Genomic DNA, 17785 nt, shown 5'->3' on the forward strand with positions numbered 1-17785 from the left:
ATCAGATCTTAATAATAGATGAATAAACTAAGATTATTAATTCCTTTTAGCTCAAACGGTTAAAACTCGTGTTGATAACGTGTTGTGAAATATAGAGTAGAGAGAAGGTAGAGAGAAAGTAAGGGGGACAAAACTGTATTCTTATTCCATTATAAGGGGTATATATATACACATACAATGGGTAGAGTTTTCATAAGATGATATATTCTATAATCCTATAAAATATGGACATTCATATTATAATAATATTCATAACAAGTAATACTTAATCTGCTTTAACTATAAAACGAAAATCTCCATCTTAAACCAAAAACATTTCCTCGATTATCACGTTTCAGCATGAATAGTAAATTCTCCTACTAGTCCACAAAACAAATGAAAATTCCTAAAATAGCCCCAAATCATCACCTATATAAGACGAGGTTATTCACATATCTTCTTATATCATCACTCTATCATCCATTCTTAATAAAATATATAACCCTACTAATTAATAATTCATATATTTAACTAAAAATTAAAAATATGATAAACTCAGGCAGCTACAGCATAAACAAAGATTACTACTCGTTTTTTGGTGCAGGACACAAGCTGCCCTTGGTAATAAACGGGGGCCGTCACCGGAATAATGTTACGCCACCAAGTAGTAGTAGTAGTAGTTCATTAATTTGCAGGAAATCGCTGCATGTTTCTGCTAGGTCACAAAAACATTCACAAAAAAACGTTAGGGTAAGCAAAACCGCGGCAAGTAATATTATTGAGGAAGCTGAGAAAGATGGTGTAATTAGTTTAAAGGCAATCGTAAGTGTGAAACCTACTATTGGAGGTACTTTCTCCAATATTGGTCTTACACGTGGCCTTGACGATATTGCGGATTTACTTGGTAAATCCTTGTTATTAGGCCTCGTCAGCGCTCAACTTGACCCAAGTAAGACCGTCTTAATTTTAAACTTCTTATAACCCTCTTTTATTTTCCCGTCTATTTAAATTAGGTGTGAGAGTTATCTTAAGTTAAGACAGTATAGGCAAAACTTCAGTTTCTCGCTATACTCATCACTATACCGTGCATATTTACTAGCTAGCTAATATATTTTCAATGATTTTTTGTTATTAACCGTAAAATGCACCGTGTCTAATATATATATATATATATATATATATATATATATATAGATAGATAGATTTAGGATTCGGTGAGAACGAACATTCAGTGAGAACGGTTAGAACGACCTTATTAATAAACATTTAAAAGAAAAAACCACGCACACACTTGTGCTGTAAATCTGTAATACACAGAAGTCTCTCTGATCAATACTACTCAACATGACATTAACCATCAGTCCAACTCCGGCAGTCCCCACCGACACCAACTTCATCGCCGTCGTCCACCGTCGCCACCTAAAGAATCCCATTGCGCCGACGCCAGCCACCGACCAACTATTCCGTGTTCAATATTTATATATATAATGTAGAAAAAATGTCTAATTTGATGTGATTTTTGGCAGTTGGGATATAACACTTCAGATCAAAATCTATAAACTTTAGAGAGTATTAATAAGAATTCATATTTTCTAAAATAAAGTATTTTTTTAACAAATAAAAGGGAATACTTTATTTATGTTGAATTGTTAGTTGATAATAAGTTATGTATGGACACCAACTAACTTGATTACATGTGTGTACAAAACAATGAGAAGAGGTGGAAACGGAAAAAGCGACAATAAAAGCATACGCACATCGGACGAGCAACAATGAGGGCGTGGTGAACTATGAGGCGGAATTTAAGGTGCCGGCATACTTTGGAGAGGTGGGCGCGGTGGTTGTCGAAAATGAACATCACAAAGAGATGTACGTCACCCAGATACTCATCCATGGCTTCATTCTCGGCCCTCTACGTTTTACTTGTAATTCATGGGTCCACCCCAAATCCGACTCCCCTCTTCCAAGGATCTTCTTCACCAATAAGGTTCTCTTTCTTACTTTTCACAAATTCTTATTTACAACGGTTGCAAATGAGAATATATAATTTACAATAATAGTGTAAAACCATCCAAACCAACACTTTTTTTAATTTTACTCCTTCGTTGTAAATTACATCCGTACGAAATTTCTAACGTTGCTTACACATGTGATCCATGTACGATGTAACAGTCATACTTACCATCACAAACTCCAAGCGGATTGAAAAGAATGCGGGACAAAGAATTGAAGAATATGAGAGGAGATGGGAAAGGAGAACGCAAGTCCTTTGAGAGAGTCTATGACTATGACACTTACAATGACCTTGGTAACCCGGACAAAAAAAATGCTGACTTGGCTAGACCCGTTTTGGGTGGTTCCGACCTTCCTTATCCTAGACGTTGTAGAACCGGTCGTCCTCCTTCAACCAAAGGTACATATAATGATATACTTCCTCCATTTAAAGTTGGCCAACAGCATGGGCCAGGCCAGCCTGGCCCCGACCTACTCGACCCGCCCCTTTCCCTTGGCCTGGCCCGGGTTCCATATTCCCAGCCCGGCCCGCTATGGCCCGTCTATTTTAGAAAAGGTTTAAAAAATAGGTTAAGCCCGTGCAGCCCAGCCCGCCCCGGCCTATGCCCGGGTCAAGCATGTCCCAGCCCGGCCAAACCTTCCACTCCCCCCTGGCCTGGCCCGGGTCTGACTAGGAGAGTCCGGCCCGCCCCCTGGCTAGCCCAACCCGAGTACAGGTCTACCTCCATTCCATTTTTATTGTCGTAGTTTGACTAAGAGTAATATTTAAGAAAAATTGTTGAAATACCATAATTGCCAACTTAAATACAAAATATAAGCAAAATGGGAAATGAGGAGTTACTTAATTGGGGGTATAATGGCTAGTACTAATTTTACTTACTATATTTATAAATACGGCAATTAATTTGGAATATGGAAATCACAATATCAATTGTCACAGATCCTCGATCAGAAAAAAGAAGTGGTTCGGTGTATGTACCTAGAGACGAACAATTTTCGGATGTTAAGGGGGCAACATTTTCAGTCAAGACAGTTTACTCCGCCTTACATGCTGTTGTACCATCTCTGGAGAGTGCCATTGTTGATCCTGAACTTGGTTTTCCACATTTTACGGCCGTTGATTCGCTTTATAATCAAGGAGTGAACGTACCTGCCCTCAAAAAGCATGACCTCACTTCTATTTTGCCTAGACTTGTCAAAGGCATTCATGACATTGAAGAACACATTCTTCTTTTCGAGCCTCCTGCTATCTTTGATCGTAAGATTCTTTCCTTACAAGAATTTTAACACAAAATAATGGTAATGCTAATTTGCTCACTTGTTTCAATTCGGTAATTTTCAGGGAATAGATTTTCTTGGTTTAGTGACGATGAGTTTTCTCGTCAAACACTTGCTGGTCTAAATCCGTATAGCATCAAGTTAGTCACGGTATGATACTATGATATGTAGAACTTTGCACACTAGAATGCGAAATAGTGTTCGTTTCAAATTAATTACACTCAAGGGGTCCACGTCAACATTTTCATTTTTTAGATTTTTTTGCAAAAACCGCTATCAGGTAATAAGAATAATAATTATAATAGTTGGGCATCAACTATCGCCTTAAGGTTTTGGTTGAGTTGGTTCATCTATCACTAACCACTCTTAATTCAAGCCCAGCGTGAGATGGTTCATCCATCATCAGGGACAGCAACTTTCTAAAACATATACAACCTATTGAGGAAAACTAGTTTTGCAGGAATGGCCCCCGAAGAGTAAATTGGATGTCGACATTTACGGCCCCCAGGAATCGGCTATTACAACAGAGTTGGTAGAGAAGACCATCTTAGGCTACATGACTGTGGATGAGGTTAAATCAATCATATATGGAGTACAATTAACACTAATTCCTCATATTATTTGATTTGATTTAATAATTCTGAGCCAAATTTGCATTTTCATTTCGGCGCAGGCATTGAAGGAAAACAGGTTGTTTATGCTGGACTACCATGATGCATTTTTACCTTATGTAAACAAAGTGAGGGAGCTCAAAGGCTTAACTTTGTATGGGTCGCGCACCTTATTCATCCTTACCAGGAATCAAACTCTACGACCTGTAGTCATCGAACTAACTCGACCACCAAGCAACGGAAAACCACAATGGAAGCAAACTTTTACTCCCACTTGGGACGCCACGTCATGCTGGCTTTGGAGGTTTGCTAAGGCTCATGTCCTTGCCCATGATGCCGGATACCATCAACTCATCTCTCACTGGTACTACTAGTCATCTTAAACTCCGAATATATGTTTTCTCGCAAGTTCTTGTTTCACACGGCCGGCCAATTTTGTCTGAAACAAATAAGACAGGGTTTTGTGACCATTTTATGGTTAAATGTAACCACAATGGTCCAGCTATTGGTCACATTTGGCTGTAAAATAGTCTCAAAACCCCACCTAATTGTTTCAAACCAAAATGGTCTGTCTGAAAGGAGACCAACTCGTGTTTCTACATCAATTGGTAATTAAAGTTGCTTTTGATCATATGCATTATTGCAGGCTAAGGACACATTGCTGCACAGAACCATACATAATTGCAACAAATAGACAATTGAGTGCAATGCATCCAATCTATAGACTATTGCATCCTCATTTTCGGTACACCATGGAAATCAATGCGCTTGCTCGACAAGCTTTGATTAATGCAGGTGGTATCATTGAGAGCTCCTTTTCATTTGGGAAGTATGCACTTGAGCTGAGTTCTGTGATCTATGATTCCGAGTGGAGATTTGACCATCAAGCTTTGCCAGCTGATCTCATTAGTAGGTAAACTGTTGACCTGTTTTGCCAGGTCTAAGTGTGTATTTTTTTTTTGTAAAAAAAAATATTTTTCTGACTCGGTCATTGTAACAAGAGAGACTAACTTAACAATCTTATTTGATGTGAGTAGAGGAATGGCAGTTGAAGATCCAAGAGCTCCGCATGGACTAAAGTTACACATAGAGGACTATCCATTCGCGAATGATGGGTTAGTGCTATGGGACATCCTTAAGCAATGGGTGACAGATTATGTCAATCACTACTACCCTAAATCAAGCCTAGTCGAATCCGACAATGAGCTCCAAGCATGGTGGACGGAGATAAGAACAGTAGGTCACGGCGACAAGAAGGACGAACCATGGTGGCCTAATCTCAAAACCACACAAGACCTTATTCATATCATTACCACCATGATTTGGGTGACTTCAGGGCATCATGCTGCAGTAAACTTCGGACAATACAGTTATGGAGGGTATTTCCCTAATAGACCAACCTTAACTAGGACGAATATGCCTACAGAAGACCCGACTGAAGAAGAATGGAAATTGTTCTCCAAGAAGCCAGAGGCAGCACTCCTTAAATGCTTCCCTTCTCAAATACAAGCAACACGGGTTATGACGATATTGGACGTACTTTCTACTCATTCACCAGATGAGGAGTATATAGGGGACAACATGGATCCAGCATTTGAAGAAGAAGCCGGAATTAAGGCGGCTTTTGAGAAATTTAGTGGGAGATTGAAGGAGTTAGAAGGGATTATTGATGAGAGGAACAATAATGAGAAGTTGAAGAACAGGAATGGAGCTGGTGTTGTGCCTTATGAGTTGTTGAAGCCGGTGTCGCCACCTGGCGTCACTTGTATGGGAGTTCCTAACAGCATCTCCATATGATCAAACAATTGGTCTCTCTTAAGACGGCCATATATAGTACATACCTACAAGTTTGGTGTTTTCTATGCGTATTATTGCCCAACACGTCCATGATTATTTAAACACTGTATTTTTTTTGGTCGTTCTTGTTGTTGTATGGCCAAGGAGACATGAATGACCCTGAAGAACTATTGAAGGCTATAAAACAAGTGGACATGGTTATCTCCACTATAGGCACTGCTATTATTATTGAACATCAACTCAAAATTATTGACGCTATTAATGTTTACAAAGGACATTGTCAATTGTCGCCATTAACTCGAGTGTCATCTGTCAAACGATATCAGTTTCGACCATTAATTTTCTCAAACTCAAAACACTTACAATTGCATTATTTGAGGATTTATTTCCGCTACTCTTCCTATCTCTAAAATATAATTAAAACGCTACCCTAAAATGACAAATAAACGCCACCTAGACAAAGCCACGTAGGATCCAAAAAGCCACCTAGATTAAAATTTAATATAACGTGGCATATTTAAATGTAATGTTGCATATTTTTAATGTGACATGGCGAATTAATGTGACATGGTTTATCAATTTATTATTACATGACATTAATTTAATTCACTTATATCTATAATATGAAAGGATATTATCATTGTTCTTAAATTAATTTTGTATATTAAATATATTGTCTTCCAAAATTTATATAACCCTTACAAATTTACATCAAATTTCATAATTTATAATTAATATTGACATTTTAATTGAAATTTTTGTAATAAAACATGTTAATAAATTTCATAATCTATAATTAAATTTGAAATTTAAATTGAAATTTTTGTAATAAAATAAAACATGTTAAAGAATTAATTAAACATCTTCATATTACTAAACACTCACCATTATTAACATTTTCCTATTTAATTCATTGTTTTTAAAATTTTTGTAATAAAACCTGTTAATAAATTAATTAACCCTCTTCATATTACTGAACACCCACTATTATTCATTTTTCTATTTTTTTTTAATTAAACATGGTAATAAATTGACTAAAACTCTTCATAATACTTAACAACACCAAATTAATTAAAAGTTTTTCCTATTTAATTAATTTTTGTAATATAATATGTTAACAATTTTATTTAAACTCCTTATATTACTCAACACCCATAATTTTCATTAATATTTTGTCCTATTAAATTCATCTCTTGATGTCCTCGACAATCAATTATCTAATTTAATAATACCACAAAACAGGGGTGGCCCGTGGGTTGTGCGTTTCAGTTCTTGGCACCGGGGCCTAAGGGAGTGAAGGGCCTCATATTTTAGATTTTTGAGATTATAAATGTCCAATGAAAGTAGAGTGGTGTAGTGGTATTTGTAATGTTAGAACACCCCACCCTGATGGTTGCTGGTTTGAATCATAAGACTTGTGCTTTTATGTGTAAAATACGTGATTTTTTTTTAGCTTGGCTTAACAATTATCATTCGCTAAAATCTCATAATCGAGCAGACGGATTTGATAAAAATTACTTTCACTAATAGCACACTAATTTAATACTCTAGTATTGACTCCACTTTAATTATTAAAAACGTTTAGATTTACGCCTTTATTATAATTACTTTTCTTAAATGAACGTTATAATAAGGAAATATATAACAAATATTTAGTTTTAAAAAGTTTAAAATAATCCAAACGATAAAAATGACACTATGTAATAATATATTAAATTTACAAACAAAAAATTACTAACATACTGTATTATTTAGGGCCTCTAACTAAAGTTTAGAACAGGGCCACCAAATATCATGGGCCGCCCCTGCCACAAAATAAATTAAAAATTAAATTAAAATATAGGAATTTATGGTTGTGTAATGACTATAAAACCTACAATACCTATCATCGTTTCTATTCACTTTATTTATTTAAAATATGTCCATTTGTCATGAGTTTCTAAGTTGTAGATTGTATTTTATGGTTTAATTTATTTATTTGATTATATTGAGTATTACTGTCGAGTATTATTGTTGAGTATTGTTGTTGTTGTTGTTGTTGTTGTTGTTGTTGTTGTTTTTGATGTGTCCAATAAAGTATATTTTAATTTGTTATGTTGTTGGTTTTATGAATCGTTTGCTTTATATTTGAATTCATGTTTTTCAGTTGGTTTAATTTAAGTGACTTACATGTGACAATGTTTTGATTCGTTTGGCAAGATGTTGCCAGGTTGATGTTTTATCTTTTGGTCAATGTATTTTTTATATAACTTTAAAGCACCATGAAACGTATGTGAATGCAGATAAGGTAAATCATCACGTGGGTAATCTGAAGAGGGAAGAAATACAAAAGGCACGAAACTGAGGTAAAGTTAAAGGTAAAAAATAAATGTAAGGTAGAAACTGATAAGTAATGGATGATTATTGATCTCAAAATAGAAGTCTTATAATATTTCTTTTAATTTGTTATTAAACGTATATTGTGGTGTAATTTTACTATTATACTTTCCTGATCAACCTATTTGAATTTGTATTTTTGTATTCACGAGTATAATCATCTCTAACATATATTTTTCTTTTTCATTTTATATGAACTATTATCAAGTCATGTAATAAAAGGAAGCGAAAGTGAACTTTTTTGGGTAACTATTAAATAGTATGATTTCTAAATTCTACTTCGTATCGTATGTTTTTAAGTTTATGTGTTTTTTTTTGTCAAAACTGGAATAAAACATAAAACTTACTCTCATAATTTCCTTTAAAAAAAACTACTCTCATAATTAATGGTAAATAAATAAGTACAAATAATTAAATGAAAAATCTTTAAAATTTCACAATTTACTTTTTGAAATATCATGACCATAATTAATCATTTTAATTATTTCATTTCCTCTTCCAATTTAAGTTTTCTCCAGCTCCCACCTTTTGATTGTTTTTCTATAAAATTTACTTTGCTTTTTTAAGTGGTTTAAGCTTTTTTGACCATTATAAGATGATTGATGATCTCAAAATGGAGATCTTATAATAATTCTTTAAATTTGTTATTAAGCGTATATTGTTGTGTAATTTCAATATTATGTTTTCCCGATCAACCTATTTGAATTTGTATTTTTGTATTTATGAGTATAATTATCTCTAGCATATTTTTTTTTTTTTCATTTCATTTGAACTTTTATCAAGGCATGTATTAAAAGAAAGCGTACTAAAAGGATGGAAAAGTGAACCTTCAGATAAATATTGAATAGTATGGTTTCTAAATTCTAATTCGTATATTTTTAAGTTTATGTGTATTTTTTCTTTTCAAAACTAGAATAGATTATTTTATAGTCTTTAATACTATTTTTATTTTTATATAGGATCTTGGACATAAGTACAACAAGAGATGGATTAAATTCTTGAAATAGTAATAAGGAACTTACAAAATTTTATGAACCTTTTGGAATTCGAATTTAGAGAAAATAGTTTTTTAGATTATTGAGCAATTGAAATAAAAATTTAATTCCTAATACATGGAGTAAATACCGACCATACCATTGAATCATATCTAATATTTTTCTATCTATATAATAAATATTTTTCGGATGTAAATAATATTTGAAACAGGCACGTGATGATAAGACTTCAAAGATATTTCTATGGGAGGGTTGATGGAGAGATCTGAAAATAATTTGGAGATGACTATATTGAGGTATTGAATTTACAACCTTATAAGGCGTCATTGAAGATTTTTCCATACAGAATTTATTATATACGGATGGTTTGAACTTTTAATATTTAAAAAACTCACTTTATTATATTGCGTAGTAAAACACACGTATATATAATGAGTCATCTTTGTCATTGCTCTGTTGTCAAGTTTCTCAAAATTAGTAGCTACCACATTGTCACTTGCAGAATTTGAATTAAAAAAATAAACCAAAGTTGTCAACGAAATAAGTTACTAACTAACTAATTTCTATGTATTTCAAGATTGTATATTTTTAAATAGATCAACAAGTAATTGCTCGAATAAATATTAACAATACGATAAAAATATCAAAACTAAAACAGATAAACCCGTGAATTTCATGGGTCACAAACCTAGTTAGAAATAGAAAGGGGAGAATAGCATAACAGTAATCGTATTATTATTGATTCGTTCGTTCGTGTTTTCACAATTACAATCGTACCCTATTTATAGTACTCGTAAGATCTCCTAATATAGAAAACCATAATAATATCTTATTTTATTCTGATTACGGTATATTGCGATATGATACCGTAATCTCCTCTAACACGTCCCACAGTGTTATGACCGTTATTGGATTGTATCAACAGATTCAACACCGATACACAGTTAAACCGCCACATGTATAATAGATTGCACAATCCTTCATCATCAAATCACAATAAAACTTCTCTCTCTAAAGCCCCATCTCACTTCTATCTACAAAAAACACAAAAACCCTAACTCCTTTGTGCCGCCGCCTCCACTTCTACCGATCGCCGGTGTTGGGTCCTTCCCATGGCCCTTCACCGGCGATCCTTCACATCTCCCCTCTTTTGATTCATCATTTTGATCTCATTTTTCTTGGTTCGTCGGCTTCTTGGCGGTACTCGTTTTCAAATCCGTCGGCTTTTGGGCTCTTTGGTGGTCGTCGCTGCTTCCATGGGGCTCATGTCCCTTCGAATCCTTGTCCTGTCACCGATCTTTTTGCATGTTGCCCAGGGGTGATCCCCCCATCTCCCCCACCCCTGGTTTGTCAAGTGTCTTTCCGGCCATTTGCCGGTTGTTTATGGTTCTTCGTTTTCTGGTTTTTTTAACTGGATTTACGTTGTCGGTCGTTTGTGGTTGTTCGTTCTTGGTTTGGGCCGTTGTTGTTGGACTGGTATTTGTTATGTTACGGGTCGGTTAGGGATCGACTGGTGATCCCTCCATTTCCCCCACCTATCGGTCCTTAATCTTTGTTGTTTTTGTCATAGCTCATCGAGTCAGTTTGGGACTGATTGGTGATCCCCCATTTCCCCCACTTTTCGGTCTTTTGTCCTGTGTCTCGTATGTGGTTGTGGTGGTTTGTTTATGCATGCTTGTCGGTGGTCCTGGGAGGATTCGTTTGGTGAAATGGGTGGCCTTTGCTTGGATTTTGGTGCGACTTTCTGTTTTGATGTCTGTGGAGTCCGTCTCTTTTTTTGGTTGGTGTGAGGTCTTAATGGATGGGTCTTCCTTTGTCAGATGTGACTGGTAGGGGATGAATCGGGTTGTTGGTTGTGTTGTTGGTCATGTTGGACGCGGTGGTTGTTGCTTCTAGTTAATGTTGGTCTTCGTTTCACTTTTAATGATGTTGTGGTTTTTTCCTTTCTTTATGTTAATAAAACCTCCCTTGGGTTATGGGTGTCCTGTCCCTTAATCTTTGGGGTGGCTTGTAGTGTCGTGTCTCTAAACCATATTAGGGTTATTGCTATTCCGCATCTGACTATGGGCATGGGTGCTCCGTCCCCGTGGCTTAGTGTTCGTGGTGGTCATCGCATGTCAGATTACCTGGTCTGTTGGTCCTATGATCAAAGAGTACGATTTCTAAGGTGTAGGAGGTTTTTCTCCATCGGTGGCGGACTTCACCGTCTTGCTTACCACTTTGTCTTTCTACGCTCTTTTCGCAAGAGTGTAAGTATACCTCGTTATTGTCACTCTGCGGCTCGTATGTATCGATGGAATTCGGTGGTCTTCCGTGTGTATGAAGCTTGTTCCATGGCCAGCGGTTTGTTATCATGCATTCACCATCACGCCCTTAAGGCTCTTGTCCGTCTTGTGGCAGCTGTAATTTTTACTTATGTGTTTCTTATCGTTAGGAATGACTTGGTAGCACTAGAGATGATAGTCAGTTTTCTGGTGCTACTTAGTCGAATAGCTTACTTTATAACATTCGAAATAATGTAAGTTATTCATCGCTTGTTGTCAAAAAAAAAACAAATCACAATAAAAACTCACTTTTATACTGTGTTTTACAAGTCGTAAATCGTGTATGACATTATCGTTCAGAGGTTCTTGCCATCGGAGTTTGGGAACAATGTGGACCGTATGATCTACGGACTATGGTGTGGAACCAGCAAAAATAGATTGGGCTAAGACGGCTGAGATCCGTAGGGCAGTGGAAGCCAAAAGGATACTTTATAATGTCGCCTGCAATTTCTTTGCTTGTTACTTTCTACCTAGTCTGTCTCAGCCCGGTGGTATATCTCCTCCTCGGGACAAAGTCGTCATTTTAGGTGACGGAACTCCTAAAGGTAGTATTAACTCATCATAAGACGGTTTTATACGAGAATTTGTATACAATATTCTTAAGAATGTAGGAGTAAATCATTTTCTCGCATGAGTCAAACCTGATTATTCGGTTTTCTCAAAATACACGGCAATTTATACTGAGAGACATTGGCACTTGCACAATAAGAGCGATCCAAGAACTCTGAACAAGTCCTCGAGAACATCCAAGGTAGCTCTCAAGGCCTCGATTGATGATGATGTTAGTTCATTTCTTAAATTTGTTGTTTTGCGATTACTTCTGCACGAGGACCAAATTTTCATTTGCATTTAGTATGAACTTCACATATGTTCGACCCTCCTTAAAAATAATATTCGTAATTATCATAGCTGATTGCACCAATAACGACCATAAGCTGCCTTGAGCTAAATTAGTAGGATTTACCAGCGAAAAATTACGCTGCGAAAACGTCAATCTAAAGCTTCAATACATCACAAACTGGATACAATACTCGATAGCATAGAATGAACCAACAATACTGCAGTTTAAGGAGTATATTTCTAAGAATTGTAGACAAAAGATATATATTTGGTGGTGGTGATCTTCACAATGATGCCATTCACTCGAGTCCTAATCTAAAAACCGGGTCAAGGTCTGGTCCTTTTTGCTTCTCCAATTTCGGGAATTAAGAATAAATTCAATCAGCACGAGAGCCGCTTGTGCTAGCAGCATGCTTCTTACCCCCGTATTTCTGAAAGAGCAAATACATGATTTCAGCATTAGATGAAGAAAATGCCGCCACAAACAAGATTCAGACATTTAGTGCATTATTATCAGGGATCTGGAAGTTAAAAGTAATAAAATGATACGAAGAAAGGGTAGCAGGATGGAACCCACCTGTTTTCCGAGGCTGAAAGGAATGTATCTGTACTTGATCATGTGTGCAACTTGGCGCTTCATTGTGAGAGTAAATAGCACGATCCAGTAAACCAGCAATATTGGCCAAAATACAGGAACATCGAACACAGAAAAGAACGTCATCAAGAACGCTATGCTAAATGCCTTAGTGATGGAGTGCCTGTAAGGAATAAACAAGACAGGATCGTTAAGCCAAAAGCACCATCTTTATAAACGAGCACACCTCAAACATAACCAAGCCTTTTCCCAAACGATTTAAAGTCGATTACATAAAGCATCATATAAGACCCATACTGAGATGGTATAAAACAAAACAAAAATGAACACAATACCATCTTTTACCTACTATCAATTAGGCATATTTTGATACATAGTAACAATGTTTGCTTTTTTTTTCTTTTTAATTATGTATGCGTTTATTTTTTTTAATTATGTATGCGGTTTTTTAATTATGTTTGCGGTTTTTTTTTGTCAATGAAATCGTCTTTTCAATTTTTAAATTTTAACATTGTTATTTAATAATTTTTTCCAGTAGTGTACCCATTAAATTAATATTTAACATATTGAACTACTTTTATTTTATGAAAAATACAAAAATAACTTGTGTATATTTAGTTAGTAAATAATAATTGAAAAAGTAAGAGAGATGTTTTAGTGGGGTAGAGAATGTGGAAATGATTGGAAATGATGAAAGTGAAAAATAATTGGATTAATTGACCGAGGTCGTGACCTTCTGCTTGGGAGGGTGAGAATGGGTCAAGTTAATAAGAGGTGATTAAGAGTAAAAATTCTGATTGACCCGATTAAGTCGATCTTTTGCTTGGGGATGGTCTTAGACCAGACAAGGGCTGGGCCTAACATGAATTTTGTGATCCATGAACAAACAAGAAGGGGATTCGGTACGGGTAAGCTAGCTGGGCCTTTGTGCTTTTATAAAAATGTATTGTTTGTACCCGCTTTTTTTTTTCTGGGCCTTGGGTTGCCCCGCCCACGATAGTTTTAAATAAGAGGGAAGGGAGGGGAGGCGGAAATGGAGCCCTTTTCTCACCAAATGTTCCCTCCAACAAAAATTAGTGACCAAATATGGGAAATGTTCCCTATGCTCTCGCTTCATATCTCTCCATGCAAACAGAGGAATAGACCTATAAACACAAGTACAAGGAGACTATGCAAAATTTGGATCATCGTGCCTGGAAACCGTTCCAACTTCCAAGATTCAAAAATAAACTGGAACTTCGACTAAGTGACTTGGAAGACATCAGACCAGTTCTTCATAATAGAATACTCACATAGGCCATTCAATCCCCAACTCTACTCCCCTGAAAAAAATTGTTTCCCTCCAGAACCATCCATAGTCCATACATCACATGTTAATCCTTGCCAAAATTATACTTGGTACAATAAATATCTGTGATCGAGGATACTCTTAGGTTTGCAATGGAGCCTATTTGTAATGTTAAAAGTTAAAACAAGAGTAAAGTTGGGTACATCCGATCCCTCTTTACCCTCTATTTGCAGGAGCCACGAGGCATTGGGTAATGTACATTATTACTCTCTTAAGATTAGCAAGTTTCTGGAATCTAATACAGGCAAAGGAGCAACTTTTAGACAGTACACAGTCCGTCAACCATCATATTAGATAGTTCCTCTCACCTGCAACTTCAATAATCCATCGAGCAAAGTATCAATCCATTCTATACATATTGATCCACAAACATCAGTCAAGTGGTCAATACTAAAATATACCTCAGTAGACATTCCCAAGTTTTGCAGCCCCCTGCATTTACCGAATCGGTTTCCAATAATCTAGCAAAGAATTACTCACTCTTCCTGAAGGTCTCGCGAATTGGAGAATAGTCAATGGACAAAGGTGAATCTCATTCAAACCATCCTAGCATTCTTCCTAACGTAATCACATCTCTTGTCACTTAAGTTATTATTCACTCAGCTATTCAAATCCTATGATTGCAAATCCATCAATTTAGACACGGGGGGTCACCAAAAGGCCGTCCAGGATACACTCCTCTACATCACAATTATAACATCTACGTATCTAACAAATGAAGACTGCTTCGCTCAAATTGATCAACAATAAATGAACTACAGACATCATGGTCTTGGTGTGTTCTGCTTGCAAAAGTCAAGCAAGCTAAAACTAAAAGCACGTGAAATCACCATCCCTAAACCCCGCATCTTTGAAAGTAAACTTGACAGAAAATCATGCTTCAAAAATATCAATATAACATAAATTAAAGTTATGGGGTGATCAAATGGTTAAATGGAAACAATCAGGTATCAAATGCTAGACACGCCACAAGTTGGACTAGAACCCCATCGAGAGCATGTTACAACTTAGTCACCCAACTGTTACAGAAACTCAAAACACAGACTTTGAGATCAATAGAGGAGATAATCTATCTTAGGTATCTTTAAATTCGCCTCTTCTACAACAAACATTTGTGCAACCTCATTGAAACCACTCTTGTATTCTTCCAAATATTATACGTAATTCAACAGCAACAATCTAACATACATCACAAACAATATCAGTAAAAAGGTCACAAGAACCCATACCAATCAAAGCTATGGTGATCGAGCACCATCAAAAGCAATGGAGCGGAGCGAGGGGACCGGGGCCAGTCGGGACTCGGGAGTACTACCCCCTAAGCAATAATAAGTACTCGGTACTATAATTTAATAACCTTATTACAAATTCGTCAAACACCCCCACACCAAGCCCACCTACACTGCTACACACGTGACCCACTCATCCATCCATCCACGCACACACAAAGTCACAAACGCACCTGCGCACGCAACAGAGAAACAACCAAGGCGCGCACGCAACAGAGAAACAACCAAGGCTCCCCCCCCCCCCCCCCCCCCACCCACCCCCACACAAAATATACATCACCAACAATATCAATCAAACAGTCACAAGAACCCATTATAACAAATGCTATAGATGCAGAGAACAACCAAAACCCATATAGATAAAACAAATCAAATCAACCAAAAGAAGTAAGCAAGAGGTTAGCCATACTACCAGAACTTAAACTCAGGAAGACGGCGAATAAACGGCTTGAATTCATCAGAACCTTTGGTAGGCAAAAGAGGGCCATCAGAAGGCTCAAGCTCAGGATCAACCAAAGGAGACAAGAAACCAATGAGTAGATTCAAAAGATAGATCCCAAGTGCATAAACAATGATGTAAAACCCCTGAACATAGTAAACCCTAATTGCAAAAATCAATGCAAGAATTAGGGTTCCTACCCATCTAGGAACTGCATGTGGGGTTGTCTTGTCCAAATAATACTGATAAATTCTCCAAAATTCATGAAGTTTTTTACTCAATTGAGAATCATCTCCGCCATCGCCGCCTCTTCCTCCTCCTAACCCCTCCATTATTATACACAAACCCTAGATTTTTTAATCAGCTCTACAAGATCTGCCCACAACACAAAACCAAGATAAAATCACCAAAAATTATCAGAAATTCAATAAAGCTGGAATCTTGCAATGTGGGTTTTTTAATTAAGGTGATAATCTATCAAAAATTACACAATTTTGGTAAAGTGAGTTTTTCAATTGATGATTGATTTTTGTCAATTTATAAGAAAATTCTATGACCTGGGTCTTTTTTCCCAGGAAATAAAGATGAAATCTTGTAAAAAAATTTGAAAGGTGTGAAAGATAACAGTAATTAAATAAATAATTAATTAAATGCATTAAAATTAAAATATGCGAGGTGGAAAATAAATTAAATATTAAATAGTTTAGGGGAATACCTTTTCAAGTAGAGCTCGAAGAGTCGAAAGTGGTGATATTTGGAAGGTCCCCGATTCTTATTTCAGACCAAGGGTATCCGTCTTATTAATAAGACGGATACCATATTCTCTCACAAAATACCCATTTAGGGTGAGTGGAGAAGCACATGGAGGGTCCCACCTTTGTCCCCTCTACCCATTTCCTCTCACACAACTACCCGTCTTAAAATCCGACCCGTTTTAAGCAAGACTTACTCTTGGAAGGTAGGGAAGAGGTGAATGAGATGTACTCCTTGTGTGTGTGAAATTTGACTCTAAATTAGTTTTTTTTTTTAAAAATTAGCTCATTCTTCTTAAATAAATTTAGGGGGTGCTGATTTTCGCAGTACACATTTTACTCATCGTAGTACAGACAATATACCCCTCTCATTTCTTCTCCCATTTTCCCTCTCTAATCTCTCTCTAATCTTTTTTCTCTAATTTCAAACATCTATTCCTCTCTAATTCATGAGAAATTTAAATTATATGATAATCTTGTACTACTGTGATAAATTAGTTTGATAAAACTCAAATAAATATGTATTACATTCCATAAATTAACATTACAAACACTATGTAATGTATTACATTGAGTTAAAAAAATAGAGAAATCATATTCACAGCCATGAAATATTCAAAGCCATTACTACACCGTACAATACATTGAATAAAAACAAATTCAACCATGTACCGAAAAACAATATTGCTAAGTACTACTATGGGCCACCGTTAAAAACCCAACTATACGACTGCCTCGCTGAGTCGCTGACCAACTAAACCATCGTCGGCCAACCGAACTAACACCAGTTACACCGCCATTGCCGTCAAAATGCCCCTCCCTCCCTCACGCACCAATCACCCTACCACTGCTCTATTACGATCGTACCGCCGTAAGCCAAATAACATTACCACCGTACCATTGCTTCAACGGCGACTCTCACTCGCCGGCAGACCACCGTCGAGAGTTGCTGGCGGACCATCGTCGAACCCCGCCTGGTTTTAAAACACCACCACCAACAAACCTACAACTCTACAAGGCCAAACTAATTAGTCTTAATTAAACTCTAATTAAAAACAAATAAAATTCTAAAAAGTGTTAATTTAATTATTAAATTTGAGATTAACGAATTAAGTACCTGATCTTCATTCGAATAATCGTTCATAATTG

The 17785-nt window shown here is 36.3% G+C and overlaps 2 protein-coding genes across 2 annotated transcripts; one reads left to right on the forward strand and one right to left on the reverse strand.

Annotated features, from left to right (window-relative positions):
• Nucleotides 1-267: 267 nt before the first annotated feature.
• On the forward strand, nt 268-5911 carry LOC141599324 (linoleate 13S-lipoxygenase 2-1, chloroplastic-like). Its single transcript, XM_074419308.1, has 9 exons — nt 268-928; nt 1698-1966; nt 2152-2392; nt 2933-3250; nt 3335-3420; nt 3731-3841; nt 3944-4245; nt 4528-4794; nt 4919-5911. The coding sequence occupies exons 1-9, from the start codon at nt 526-528 to the stop codon at nt 5676-5678; spliced, it is 2757 nt and encodes a 918-aa protein (XP_074275409.1). The 5' UTR covers nt 268-525; the 3' UTR covers nt 5679-5911.
• Nucleotides 5912-12301: 6390 nt separating this feature from the next.
• LOC141599331 (protein RER1A-like) lies at nt 12302-16678 on the reverse strand. Its single transcript, XM_074419314.1, has 4 exons — nt 16600-16678; nt 15858-16259; nt 12791-12971; nt 12302-12644 (listed from the first exon to the last, which is right to left on the reverse strand). Exons 2-4 carry the CDS (start codon nt 16214-16216, stop codon nt 12591-12593), a joined length of 594 nt encoding a protein of 197 aa, XP_074275415.1. The 5' UTR covers nt 16217-16259; nt 16600-16678; the 3' UTR covers nt 12302-12590.
• Nucleotides 16679-17785: the final 1107 nt, after the last annotated feature.

Source organism: Silene latifolia, chromosome 9 (assembly GCF_048544455.1).
Source record: "Silene latifolia isolate original U9 population chromosome 9, ASM4854445v1, whole genome shotgun sequence".
Taxonomy (NCBI): domain Eukaryota; kingdom Viridiplantae; phylum Streptophyta; class Magnoliopsida; order Caryophyllales; family Caryophyllaceae; genus Silene; species Silene latifolia.